Source organism: Trachypithecus francoisi, unplaced genomic scaffold, assembly GCF_009764315.1.
Source record: "Trachypithecus francoisi isolate TF-2019V2 unplaced genomic scaffold, Tfra_2.0 Lachesis_group2, whole genome shotgun sequence".
Taxonomy (NCBI): domain Eukaryota; kingdom Metazoa; phylum Chordata; class Mammalia; order Primates; family Cercopithecidae; genus Trachypithecus; species Trachypithecus francoisi.
In genome coordinates, this window is record NW_022681465.1 from 34,110,217 (window position 1) to 34,125,172 (window position 14,956).

General features: G+C 35.1%; 1 protein-coding gene across 1 annotated transcript in view; it reads left to right on the plus strand.

Annotated features, from left to right (window-relative positions):
* The window catches only part of SLCO4C1 (solute carrier organic anion transporter family member 4C1), a 64,434-nt gene that overhangs the window by 35,509 nt on the left and 13,969 nt on the right, over window positions 1-14,956 (plus strand). Inside the window, exons 5-9 of the mRNA XM_033179026.1 lie at window positions 945-1,066; window positions 2,597-2,703; window positions 5,050-5,194; window positions 5,835-6,030; window positions 14,574-14,724. Coding sequence (XP_033034917.1) covers window positions 945-1,066; window positions 2,597-2,703; window positions 5,050-5,194; window positions 5,835-6,030; window positions 14,574-14,724 — 721 coding nt within the window. The remainder of the gene's footprint in view (window positions 1-944; window positions 1,067-2,596; window positions 2,704-5,049; window positions 5,195-5,834; window positions 6,031-14,573; window positions 14,725-14,956) is intronic.

The following is a 14,956-nucleotide window of genomic DNA, read 5'->3' on the forward strand; positions in this document are numbered from 1 at the left end:
TTGCTGAGGTCATATGTTTTTTCATTTTGCCACTGGGAATTATAACTGCACAATCCTCTACATGACCATGAGCAATGAATACAAAAATATGGTCATAGGTATGTGATTTGTCTCTAAACTGTTAGTCCTAGGTTACTCTTTCACAGACTATGAAAAGACATGCAGAAGTAGTGACCCAGAGATTTAAGAAAGGACATTTTAATTTCAGTGGAAAATTACATGAGTTGTAGGAGTAGTGTATTTTTGGAAAGGGCCAAAGTGTATTAAAATATGAGACCCCTGGCTGGGCACGGTGACTTATATCTGTAATCCTAGCACTTTGGGAGGTCAAAGTATAAAGATCACTTGAGGTCAGGCGTGACTTGTGCCTGTAGTCCCAGCTACTTGGGAAGCTAAGATGGGAGAATCGCTTGAGCCCAGGAGTTCAAGGCTGCAGTGAACTATGATCATGCAATTGCACTCCAGCCTGGGTGATAGACTGAGACACTGTTTCAAGGAAATAAATAGACAAATAGCCACTTTAAGAATAATTTTACATTAAAGAAATGCTCTAATTGAAGCACACTCTATGGGCTTTTTAACACAGATCAGTGATTTGCTGTGATATATATTTAATACAGTAGAGAAGAAAATTTAGCCAAAGTTAAAAGAATGTTGAGAAATTCTATGTATCTTTTCAAATATTTGTCATATTTACTATTAGATATTTTAAACTTTCATGTCATATTTGCCATTTTTAAACATTTTGTAAACCATTATTCTCATAACTCTCAATTATGTCTGCTACCTGTTTTCTGATTCTTTGCAATGGCACCATTAAACTGTTGGATATTATAATCGTATTCTACTATATGCACTTGAAGTATAAAGTATATAATTATCTTAACTGAGGTTTAATTAATAAGGTAGAGTTGACTTTTACCTCTTGTTTTTCTATCATATAGCACTGATGTCACTGAGGATGATCCACGATGGTTGGGAGCTTGGTGGATTGGATTTCTTCTATCATGGATCTTTGCTTGGTCTTTAATAATACCTTTTTCTTGCTTTCCAAAACATTTACCAGGTAAGCATGGTTTCTTTAAAACCAGAGAGGTTCATTTTAATTGTAGGCCAGTTGTTATTTTCTATATGATTAATAAGAACTATAGATTCACCCTGTTTGTTTTGTAGAATCTCAACTGTCTGCCTATGTAAATTTTGAATATTCTTCATTCTAGAAATTATTGGGTAACAATCTTAATATTCATGGTTTTTTTTCAATTCCATTTAATGATAGAACTATGAATATTTACTTCTTTAGTACTTAATAAATTTGTTTCTTATGTTTTATCTGGAATTCTGCTTTATATGTATACAAGGTACAATATCTTTTAAACTATTAATTTATATTCAGTTAGTCATTAATTTCAGTCTATCTTAAATCATTCATGTTAATTATTTGTAGTTAAAAGTGCAAGTACTTACTTTTTTTCAATTATCACTGAAGTCATTCTGTAGTGTACTTTTTTTATTTTTTTACTGTATGTGAATATTAAACATTCTTTTCTTTCTTTCTTTTTTTTTTTTTTTTTTGAGACAGTCTCCCTCTGTTGCCCAGACTGGAGTGCAGTGGTGCGATCTTCGCTTACTGCAGCCTCTGCCTCCCGAGTTCAAGCAGTTCTCCTAACTTAGCCTCCCAAGCAGCTGGCACTCCAGGCATGTGCCACCACACTCGGCTAATTTTTGTATTTTTATTAGAGATGGGGTTTTGCCATGGTGGCCAGGCTGGTCTCGAACTCCTGACCTCAGGTGATCTGCCTCAGCTTCTCAAAGTGCTGGGATTACAGGCGTGAGCCACCACTCCTGGCTTGAATATTAAACATTCTATACAAAAAGAAAAGGTTAATTAGAAGGAATATTCATTTTTCTCTATGAGCTCTTGCTTCTGTATAATCATGTAGTTAAAAAACATATCTGTAGAAGTATTTTTCTTTGGGTTGGAGGTATTTAGTTGTTTACATTGCTATTTTCAGCAGGATAGATGATTAACTTTTGGAAATGGGCAAGAGAAAGTCTGACAGACTGGGAGTAGGTAGATTCATTAATTTCTTTCTACCCTGAGCCATTCATTTATAGTTTCATATGTTAACTGTTTTCTCAAATTTTTTGGCAGTACCATTATTAAAAATCAAAGAGACATGGTAATAAGATGGTAAATATTTCATTTGTCAAGCATGTTAGGATTAAGAGAGCAGAGGAAAAGAGCGACAAAAGTACTTTAATATATAAAGGATCAAAAAGAGAACCATTTGAAAGGAAGAAAAAATGTTAAGAGATTTTAAATGAAAAGCATAGATATGTGATTGGAGCAAAATTGTCTCATTTGAATGTTTAGACTAGTTGGAACTTCCTTAGCTAGTACTAATGGATACTAGTTCTTGGGGCATCCTGATTACAGACATAGATATTTGAACAATTTTCTTGACAGAACAACTAGCCTCTTATGGAATTTATATACTAGCGGAAGTATGTGTCAATTAGAAAGTAAGCACATTTTTACATGAAGAATAAAGTGATAGAGCAAGTTTACTTACTACTTTTTTTTTCTTTTTAGGTACAGCAGAAATTCAAGCTGGAAAAACTTCCCAGGCTCATCAGAGTAATGGTAATGCAGATGCGAAATTTGGGAAAAGTATTAAAGATTTTCCAGCTGCTCTAAAGGTAAAATAAAACTCTTCTCTGTCTCTCGCAGTCTCATACACACATACGTATACACACACACACTCACATGTACATATGTATAGATGTGTGTGTATATTATATAGATTATGTATAATATGTGTATAATATATATTATACATAATAGGTATATAATACATATTATATATAATATACTATACATAATATATTTATTTAATATATATTAAATAAATTAATTTATTAATGATATATTATTAATATATAATATAATATTTATATAATATATATTATTTATATATTATATATTCATTATATAATAATATTAATATATGATATAATATAATTAATAATATATAATAATATATTAAATATTAATATATAATATAATATTTATATAATATATTATGTATAGTATATTATATGTATAAATACATATAAACACGCGCATAAACCCACACATACCCACACGTACACACACACATGCACCATCTTTTCAGAGTATGGTTTTGTTTGCTTGTTTACTACAATTGGAGCTCTTACAAACAACTCTTTGGATTCAGTTTTATTGTCCTTTGAGTAAATGAAAACTATTCTAGGGTAGAATGGTTGAAAGAGCACGAGTTGTCTTATTGGCAATATCATATTCAGTGATTCCTTGTTAACACTAGCAGCCCATTATTCCATGACATTTTCCTTATGAAATTGATGAGTCACTTATCACTGAATTGTAAATATATTTGAGAATTCTGAACCAATATTTTTCTTTTGTGAAAGAGGTGGTTAGTGGTAACTTGGTCTGAATTTGAGGATAAAGAACAAAAATGTTATGGTCCATTCAGTTGTACTCAGCAGAAAAGTATTCTATTTAGTGTTATTAAAGTTTTATTCATAAAGGACTTTGTAATTTTACCTTTTCAAGATGTGAAATTGTTTGCTTTTCATTGTTTTTGGTTTCTGGTCAAATAAAAGCCTTAAAATGTTTTTACTTCTCCACTCAGCCCATCTTTCAACTCTGCACACCATACATGCACATTCTTGTGTTTTGCTGATATTGTTCATGCTTTAATTGCAACTACTAATATTTTCTCTTACAGTAGTTCTATTTCATTATCCCTGTTTAATTTATCTTATACATTTTAATTTACATTACCATCTAGACTCATTACTGACCATTACTTTTTTTTAATCCTTGTGTTCTCCTGCTTAGTGATCTCTATTCTGATTTCAATCTCTATGAATTCAACATTTTCTTGTTGGTTTTCCTTAAATAGGATACCACCTAGATATCCTTGAATGTTTGAATAATATATTTTACTAGGTGAATACTTTTGGATCATTCCTCTTTAATCTCTGTAGCCTGTGAATATTGCTTGCTCTTCTCTACTTAATTGTGCTGTATTTGAGAAGTTTTATGTCAGTGTGATTCTGGCTTATTTTCATCTGTATGTTGGTAAGTTTTTTCATTTATCTTTGATTACAGGAAATTTACTTAGTTATTCTAAAGTGTATGTCTTTTCTCATTAATTCTTCTCAAGAATCGATTGTTTTCAATCTGAAGACAATTTTTTAAAATACTGCTATTTATTATTATTATGAATTATTTTAAATTATTGCATGTTTTTAGGTACGTTTTCCTTCCTTTGTCAGTCTATGTGGCTCTGACTTCTAAAGCTCCCATCTTGCTCCTTTGTGATTCAGTGTGTGTGTGTGTGTTTTGCTTCGTTTTATGAAACATTTTTTGACATTTAATATTTGAGAATTATAATTTGGTTTTCATTTTGTGGTTAAATATATTAACACAACCTCCATACTCCCCTCTGTCAATAAATAAGATTCTGAGAGGTCTAGCCATATAGACGCCTATTTAAAGTTGCTTAACTGTGTTTCTAAAGTTTTTAATTGCTGAGTCTAATCATGGAACAATACTATGAATTTGATACTTACAGACCATTCTCATCTGTGCTCATAGTCTCAAAGTCTTTCTTTACTGAGCACAGGAATTCAGAACACAATAAAATACCAAATAGGTGGTAGATTTGTAGTGTGTACATTTACAGTAACACTTGGGAAGAGAACTTTTCCAAGAAGGCTTTTACTTTCTTTCCGTGGCCCTTGGAATGCAATAAAAGCATAACCACCATATTGAGGAATCATCTATCAATTTTCTAGGTATTCCACATATAAATTTTCTCATCATGTATATGTAAATCTATTAATTATCCCTAGTTACATTTTTGTTTTGGAGGAAATGCTGAAATTTTACAGATGATTCTAAAATTTTGTTATTTCATCATGCTAACCTTCTAACCCTATACTTTGCAGTATAATCACAGCTATTCATTTGAGGAACTGTATTTTTTTCTTTAGAATTTGATGAAGAATGCTGTCTTTATGTGTTTAGTTCTATCAACTTCTTCAGAAGCCTTAATTACTACTGGATTTGCTACATTTTTACCTAAATTTATAGAAAATCAATTCGGATTGACATCCAGCTTTGCAGCTACTCTTGGAGGTAAAACATTTTCTTTATTTTAACTTAATGTAAACATTTCACGTTACCATATTAAATTTTTATTAGGATAATGTATAATTTGAGATAGCCCTTCCTTGAAATTTAAACTGAAACCAGCCTGGCCAACATGGTGAAACCCTGTCTCTACCAAAAAACATAAAAATTAGCCGAGTGTAGTGGCATGTGCCTGTAGTCCCAGCTCCTTTGGAGGCTGAGGTGGGAGAATCACTAGAATCTGGGAGGTGGAGGCTGCAGTGAGCTGAGATTACACTGTTGTCCTCCAGCCTGGGTGACAGAATGAGACCCTGTCTAAAAAAAAAAAGACATTTAAACTTAATTTTGATACAAATTTCTGATTTTCTGACATTAGGCAGTCTATCGTATGAACTAGAGAAAGACAAAAGCTAAAATGGCTAAAGAGAATATATGTTAATCTTAATTCTTAATGTTCAATACATTAATTTGAGTAATTCCCTACTTAATGGACCTGTTAAGTCATTTGTACACATATTTCTATAAATCAGGTGAATGAATATAAGTTAAAACCGTATTGGCACTTGTTTTTGATGTTTTTCAGTTGTCAGTATGAGTGAGTATATGTGTATGATTTCTCACAATCCACGTTCTTCTTTCTTATTAGGGGCTGTTTTAATTCCTGGAGCTGCTCTCGGTCAAATTTTAGGTGGCTTCCTTGTTTCAAAATTCAAAATGACATGTAAAAACACAATGAAGTTTGCATTGTTTACGTCTGGAGTTGCATTTACGCTGAGTTTTGTATTTATTTATGCCAATTGTGCAAATGAGCCGTTTGCTGGTGTATCCGAATCGTATAATGGGTAAATATATCTCAGTGCTTTTTGATATGAATACCAGAATAACAGACTAAGCATTTCCAAGCATATGTTTTCTTAAATAAAATGGTGAGAAATTGGCTTTTTAAAAATTTGGAAGGCCTTTTTTCCTATGTAAGAACATGTGATTTTGTTTTTAGTTTAGATAATTGATGTCTTCTTAAAAGTTGGGGATATTTATACAAAGAACATTTAAGGAGCAACTTTCATATACTGGGCACTATGCTTCCTCAGGGATACAAAGATTAATACAGTAGGATTTTTGCCTCTAAGTGATTCATATCCTAGGGAGAATTTCACATTATATGTTTTTATTGATTTAAATTTTTTAAAATAGAAATAACTCCCTATGATAAAAATTACCTTATTAGGTTGGTTGCAAATAGACAAGAAGAGAAATTAGAATAAAGCTAGTCCTAGCTAATACTAAGCATTATTGTATCTACTTAAAAGTTTATGTTTATTGTAGATAAATAAATAACTTGTTCTCACCTGTAGACATGTTTCTAGCTATAACAGATTTGACCATTTATATTTCTTTGTTTTCCTTTGAAATTTTAAGCCCTAAGTAGGTGGTCAGGCAAGAGGGTATTGCACAGCAGTACATTTTATACCTCACAGTGCTGCTTTGTTTCATTGCATATGTTTGAGGCTGTCAAGGAAGGTGGTACGTTAGGTCAAGGACTCCATAATTTTGTATAATATGATCTACAGATGATATAAATATAATCTACTTCAGAAAAGTTTGCCAATGACAATTACCATGATTTGTAGTTGCTGCTAATATATCTGTGATTCTTTTACATTAATGCTGAGCATTCTAAAGCAGTATTTAGTTAAGCTCCATTACATTTTTTTTTTTTTTTTTTTTTTTTTGAGACAGAGTCTTGCTGTGTCACCCAGGCTGGAGTGCAGTGGCACAATCTTAGTTCCCCGCAACATCCGCCTCCCGGATTCAAACAATTCTTGTCTCAGCCTCTGGAGTAGCTGGGACTACAGGCTCATGCCACCATGACCAGCTAATTTTTGTATTTTTAGTAGAGACGGGGTTTCGCCCTATTGGCCAGGTTGGTCTCAAACTCTGACCTCAAGTGATCCGCCCAGCTCGGCCACCCCAAGTACTGGGATTACAGGTGTGAGCCACCACACCCGGCCAAGCTCCATTACATTTATTCGATATTTGTTGAATGCTTCCTCTAGCAGACCTGCATGGCAAAATCCCTGTTCTAAAGGAGAGATTGCGAAAGAAAACAGTGAACGAATAGTCAATTAGGTAATGAGGGATAAACAAATTGCTATGGAATTGAAAAGAAGGTGAGCTTCTCAATTTTATTTGATTAGAATCTGGAAGGGCTTCATAGCATAATAGTGAAATGGGGTTTAAAAATCCTTCAAGGATACAAAGAGTTTTGAGAAATGAAGATTTGAGAAGAGAGACAGGGAGAGGGAAATGCTAAACCAAAGTTATAAATGCTATTAAATGTGAAGGCTAGTTTCAGAGACCAGGTTGAATGGAACTTAGATTATGTGTCTGGAAATAGTATAAATATGTTTTGGAATGTCAAAAGGTAGGTAGAGGTTAAGTTGCATAGACCTGACTTTCACCCCTGTGAACTTCACCCAAACTTATCCCAGTAAACTTTTTCTGTATGTTCCTTTTAGAAAAAAAAAAAGGAAGTTCTGGATAGTTTAACACATAGTTTTATCACCTTGAGTGACAAAGTACATGTGAATCCATTTAATATTGTCTACCTTAAATGATAGTTACTACCAGGTGTGCTTTCCTTCGTGTAATCAGAAAGGAAGGCATGTGTGATGGGGTAATTCTGAGGTTTGTGTAGGAGTTGGCCATTAAGATATATTAAGATCTGGGACATAGTGTTTAATACACATACACATTTCTTAGTGATGAGAAAAACTGAAAGTAAATATACACACACACACAAATGTCACTAAATGTATGTGTTTTTACTCACATTTATGTATATGTGTGTACATAGATAGAAATAGGGACACAGTTTAATGTCACCAAGTAGGTGTGACATTTTCAGATCATATTTTTCTCATGGCCCCAAATTCTTAGTTTTAGTTTCTGTACCCTGAGTATTAAAATGTGTGTATTACAAACAGGTCAGTCAAACTAGTCTCATCTACGGAACATGTATAGAAGAAAAGGTACAGGCATATGTTGAGGATATGTGGGTTTGGTTCCAGACCAACAAAATAAAGCATATATTGCAATAAACAACTCAAATGGATATTTTGGTTTTCCAGTGCTTATAAAGTTTATATTTACTCTATACTATAGTCTATTACATATGCAATAACTTTGTGTCTAAAAAAGAAATGTACAATGTACATACCTCAATTAAAAAATTATTTATTGCTGAAATGTGCTGACAATCATCTGAGCCTTCAGCAAGTTGTAATTTTTTTTGCTGGTAGAGAGTCTTGCCTCAGTGTTGATGGCTGCTGACTGACCAGGGTGGTGGTTGCCAAAGGTTGGGGTAGTTGTGGCAACTTCTTAAAATAAGACAATAATGAGCAGTCAGAACACATACATCATTTATTGATTAAATTTTACTTCTTAAAGGGGCATGGTTCATGGTGTCCCGAAACAATTATTTTAGTAACATCAGAAATCACTGATCACCGTAACAGAAATGATAATGAAAAAATTTGAAATTTTGCAAGGTTACCAAAATATGAAATAGACATAAAATGATCGTGCACTCTGGGAAAAATGGCACTTTACAGACTTACTGAATACTATCACTATCACTACATTGCCACTAACTTTCAATTTGTAAAAAACACAAGATTTGCCAAGTACGATAAAACAAAGTGAAGTAAAGCTAGATAAGCCTGTCTATGGAAAGAACAGCCTAAGAAGCTCAAGAAATATCTTTTCAGGGAGTGAGAGACGGAAGAGGTTCTGAGGATGTAGGGTTTCTAGTAGAGGGATGCAAAGAATCTTTGACCTTTACCGTGGTAAGCACAGATGGGTAAAAACAGGTTTTGCATCCATGAATTAATGAATTAGGCTCATTGATATATTCTTTGAAAGTTCCTGTTTAACATAACAGCATATCCAAAAAATGTAAGATCAGGGGATATATATACATGTGTGTATATATATATGTATATATACATGTGTGTATATATATATATGTATATATACATATTGACCAGGCTGATCACCATGTTGACCAGGCTGATCTTGAACTCCTGACTTTGGGTGATCCACCCGTCTCGGCCTCCCAAAGTGCTGGGATTACAGGTGTGAGCCACTGCCCCTGGCTCATAGCTTTTCAACCCTTGCCCCACTTCTTCTCTTCTCCCTCTTGTAGTCTGCAGTGTCTATTGTTGCCATCTTTATTCCATAAGTACTCAGTGATTAGCTCCCACTTTTAAGTGAGAGCATGTGGTATTTGGTTTTCTGTGCCTGTGTTAATTTGCTTGAGATAATGGTCAGGATATTTTTCAATAATATTTTAAAGTAATTTATTATTAAATCTTTAGTTGGGCACAATACTAAATTCGATTGCATGAATACTGTTTATTTTCCCCCATTGCTGTTTTATTGCCTTGACAATCTATAGGAACTTTGAGTCTTACTTTGGTGATCAGTGGTGGTAATGATGATTTGTGTTTTACTTAATACTTAAAAACCTCATAGAATATAGAAATACCATAGTGTATACACACAGTATTTTTTTCTGTATCTGGCCTTTAGCTAGAATTTTACTGATTATATGAAATAGCATCTTAAAGAGGCATATTAATATTTTGCAATGGTTTTAGGGAAATTTTAGCCTGTTATAGAGGCATAATTATAGAATAATACTTTGTATTTAAGAAACTAATGTTTGAATTCTACTTGCGACAAACGTATATATGCACGTTTATTTTATTATATCTTAAAAACTAGTAAACATTTCAAAATAGGATATATATATATATTTTTTTTTTTTTTGAGACGGAGTCTCGCTCTGTCGTCCAGGCTGGAGTGCAGTGGCCGGATCTCAGCTCACTGCAAGCCCCGCCTCCCGGATTTATGCCATTCTCCTGCCTCAGCCTCCCGAGTAGCTGGGACTACAGGCGCCCGCCACCTCGCCCGGCTCATTTTTTGTATTTTTTAGTGGAGACGGGGTTTCACTGTGTTAGCCAGGATGGTCTCGATCTCCTGACCTCGTGATCTGCCTGTCTCGGCCTCCCAAAGTGCTGGGATTACAGGCTTGAGCCACCGCGCCCAGCCTATATATTTTTAAATAATATGTATACACTAAGAAAATTTAATAAACTTCACAAGCATCTGCTGTTTTTCTACTAATAGTTTTCTAGTTACTTCAAGAAGTAAACCTTTGTAAAATATGTAGACAAATGTGATCAACCCTTGATATTAAGGAATATAAGCTATACTTCTTTGTTTCTACTATAATTTGCATCATACTGTCTTATACTTTGTATGATTTCAGTAATTATTTATCAATAATATGAGAATTATCTATTGGGAACTTTAAAAATTGCTGTGTAAAGGCTATTTCTAAAGTTGCAGGGATGGCTTTTCTCTGGTTATCTTATTTCTGCATCTATGTTATGAGCTCTGTGAGCAGACACTCGTGATTGTTTTTGTGAACGTGACCAACCCTTGATATCATCATACTTGATAAAGATAAATCTGGCAGCATCCTGTGGAATAGATTTGAATAAGATGAGACTGCAGGCGGAGTCGAGATTACTATCTTGATCACTCTTTCCTTCAGACTCCCTACTGATTTAGTCATTTTTTTTTCTCTTTAATCAGTTTTCTTCATGACTTTCTTGTTCTCCACCTACTTTGTATGTCATCATTTTGCAACATAGTGTCAATTATCTTCTAATATTTACAGAAATCACTCATTTACTGTGTTTGACCCCATGCAAGAAAATTAGCTTCATGGTGGCAGGGGTTTCCTTCTCTTCCTCCCTCCCTTCCTCCCTTCCCCTTTCCTTCTTTCCCTTTCCTTTTCTCTTTCCCTTCCCTTCCTCCCTTCTTCCCTTCCTTCTTTCCCCCGTCTCCCTTCCTTCTCTGTTTTCTCCCTTCCTTCTTCCCTCTCCCTCCCTCTGTCTCTTCACTCCCTCATTCCCTTCCTTCCATCCATTTCTCTCTCTCCCTCTGTCTGTCATTTTTAGTTCTAGCTCTAGCTCCTTCTTTCTTTTAAATATAATTCTACCACCTTGAGTAGTCTAGCACATAATTGGTGTTCATTGTGTGTTTATTAAATAAGTGGACTCCCAAGACCTCAGTACTCTCCTCATTCCACACACTATATGACTGATCTTATAAATGCTGGTGGTTTCAGCTACATCTATGTCCAAATGGTTATTAAGAAATCTAGCTCCATTCAAGATTTCTTCACTAAATTTGAGATACTCTTAATCTCAATAGGTACAATACCATACTCATCATCTCTTCTCCAAAACTTGTTCTCCTATACCTAAACATCAAGTTAGGTATTATGAGTCACCTTTGACTCTTTTTTGATGCTTCTTTGATTCTTTTTTTAAAGATGGGATCTCCCTCTGTTGCCCAGGCTAGAGTGCAGCACAATCATAACTCATTGCAGCCTCAAACTCCTGGGCTCAAGTGACCTTTCTACCTAAGCCTCTTGAGTGGCCTCTTCCATTTTTAACAGGAAGAGTCATCTTCCACCAATCCATCACCAAATCTTACCGATTCTACATCCAAAAGTTTTATTTAATCTGCTTCCTATCATTGTATGTTCTATCTTAGTTCTCCTTTATATTGTCATCACCTACTGTCTAGGGTATTGTAACTGGTCCCCTTTCTTCAAATTCATACTCTGTACAACTCCTAGAATTATTTCTTTAAAACGAACTTTTGACAGTGTCACTTTCCAGTCTAAAACTACTTTAATGGTGACCTTTTGTCAGGCCCATGTGGTTCTCAATTAAACTGGTCCTTTACTCCTCTCCAGCTACATTTCCTATCACTCTGTGCCTCAGACACCATTTATATTTCTCCACAGACGATGCTATTTCTCTACTCTATGCCTTTGTACCAGCTTTTTCTGAAATACGTTTCACCTTCCCCATTTGACTGGCTTATCTTACTCATTCTTTATATATTTTTTATTTTTTATTTTTTTTGGAGTCTCACTCTGTTGCCCAGACTGGAGTGCAGTGACACGATCTTGGCTTACTGAAACCTCTGCCTCATGGGTTCAAGAGATTCTCCTGCCTCAGCCTTCTGCGAACTGGGACTACAGGTGCCTGCCACCATGCCCAGCTAATTTTTGTATTTTTAGTAGAGACAGGGTTTCACCATGTTGGCCAGGCTGGTCTGGAATTCCTGACCTCAAGTGATCCACCTGCTTTGACATCCCAAAGTGCTGGGATTACAGGTGTGAACCACTGCACCAACCTCTTACTCATTCTTTTTTTTTTTTTTTTTGAAAGATTTTATTATAATGGGCGTTGGGCTTTGTTAAATAAATTTGCTGCATCAATTGAAATTATCAGGTGGTTTTGGTTCTTTAATCTACTCATGGTATGTATTACATTGGTTATAATGCTAGAATTTTTTTTTTTTATTATTATACTTTAAGTTCTAGGGTACATGTGCATAACGTGCAGGTTTGTTACATATGTATACTTGTGCCATGTTGGTGTGCTGCACCCATCAACTCGTCAGCACCCATCAATTCGTCATTTATATCAGGTATAACTCCCAATGCAATCCCTCCCCCCTCCCCCCTCCCCATGATAGGCCCCGATGTGTGATGTTCCCCTTCCCGAGTCCAAGTGATCTCATTGTTCAGTTCCCACCTATGAGTGAGAACATGCGGTGTTTGGTTTTCTCTTCTTGTGATAGTTTGCTAAGAATGATGGTTTCCAGCTGCATCCATGTCCCTACAAAGGATGCAAACTCATCCTTTTTTATGGCTGCATAATATTCCATGGTGTATATGTGCCACATTTTCTGAATCCAGTCTGTCACAGATGGACATTTGGGTTGATTCCAAGTCTTTGCTATTGTGAATAGTGCCGCAATGAACATGCGTGTGCATGTGTCTTTATAGCAGCATGATTTATAATCCTTTGGGTATATACCCAGTAGTGGGATGGCTGGGTCATATGGTACATCTAGTTCTATATCCTTGAGGAATTACCATACTGTTTTCCATAATGGTTGAACTAGTTTACAATCCCACCAACAGTGTAAAAGTGTTCCTATTTCTCCACATCCTCTCCAGCACCTGTTGTTTCCTGACTTTTTAATGATTGCCATTCTAACTGGTGTGAGATGGTATCTCATTGTGGTTTTGATTTGCATCTCTCTGATGGCCAGTGATGATGAGCATTTTTTCATGTGTCTGTTGGCTATATGAATGTCTTCTTTTGAGAAATGTCTGTTCATATTCTTTGCCCACTTTTTGATGGGGTTGTTTATTTTTTTCTTGTGAATTTGTTTGAGTTCTTTGTAGATTCTGGATATTAGCCCTTTGTCAGATGAGTAGATTGCAAAAATTTTCTCCCATTCTGTAGGTTGACTGTTCACTTTGATGGTAGTTTCTTTTGCTGTGCAGAAGCTCTTTAGTTATACCCATTCTTTAAATTGCATCTCAGGCAGTAGCTCCTCCAGCCCCTTTTCTCCAAACTTTGACTTGTGATAGATGTTCTTCCTTGGTGCTTCTAAAATGCACTTTGCAGATATCTGTAACCACACTTAGCATATCAGTGAATAATTATCTATGTCCCTCTCTACCTCTAAACTGTGAAATCCTTGAGGACAGAGACTGTCTTATTCTACTTTGTATTCCTGTTACCTAGCATAGGGCCTAGCAGTTGCTCAATATATGTTATTTGTAAGAATAAATAAACAAATGAGGTATGAGGGATGCATTTTTGATTAGTGTAACCCTTTATATTAGGGAAGATATTTTCTGTAAGAGGCAGCTTGAAATGACACTGATCCTGGGGACTGGGAAAATTATATTTGGTAAGGAAAGAAAAGTAACTTAATCCCCCTGGACCTCAGTTTTCCCATTGATGAGATGATTATGTTCAACAGCATGATTTTGTTCATCCTTCCAAGTTTAAAATATTGTCTGCATCCTGGAGGTATTTGGCACTGTTTGCAGATATTTTGGTTGCTGTAATGAAGGAGAGTGCTACTGGTGTCTGGTGGAGGTCAGGGATGCTGCTAAACATTCTACAGTCCACAGAACCAACCCCACAAGAGAATTATCTGGTGCCAGATGATAAATTCTTGTTTTCTTCACTTATTCTGCCTTATATTTTTAATTATTGACAGATACTATGCTATATGACTATTGTTTTTGTTGCCTCTCTCTGACAAGAAGTCAAACTTTATGTGCAAAGGAAGACTTTTTATTTGTTTGGTAATTATGTGTTGAGTGAGTGAATAAATGACCTAATGGTAAGATATAACAGTGATTCAAAGTTGTTAGTTAAAAGTTATGACGTAGATCATTTACCCTTCTTTCATTTCTTATTTACAGGACTGGAGAATTGGGAAGCTTGATAGCCCCTTGTAATGCCAATTGTAATTGTTTGCGATCATATTATTATCCTGTCTGTGGAAATGGAGTCCAATATTTTTCTCCCTGCTTTGCAGGCTGTTCAAACCCAGTCTCACACAGGAAACCAAAGGTAGCTTATGTCTCCTACTTTTCCCTTAGTAAGGCAATGTGTTTATGGGTTTCTATCTTGACTTCGCCAATGGGGTTATGCAATGCCTATTCTTGCCTTCCTGCTCCACTGCCTCCATTAAGCAGCCCATGATGTCTCTAACTGAAATGGATTCTTTTTCCTTCATGCCTCTTGCAGTTATTGTTGAAAAATCAATTTGGAAATTACAAATATTTTAGCAACATCACTTTGT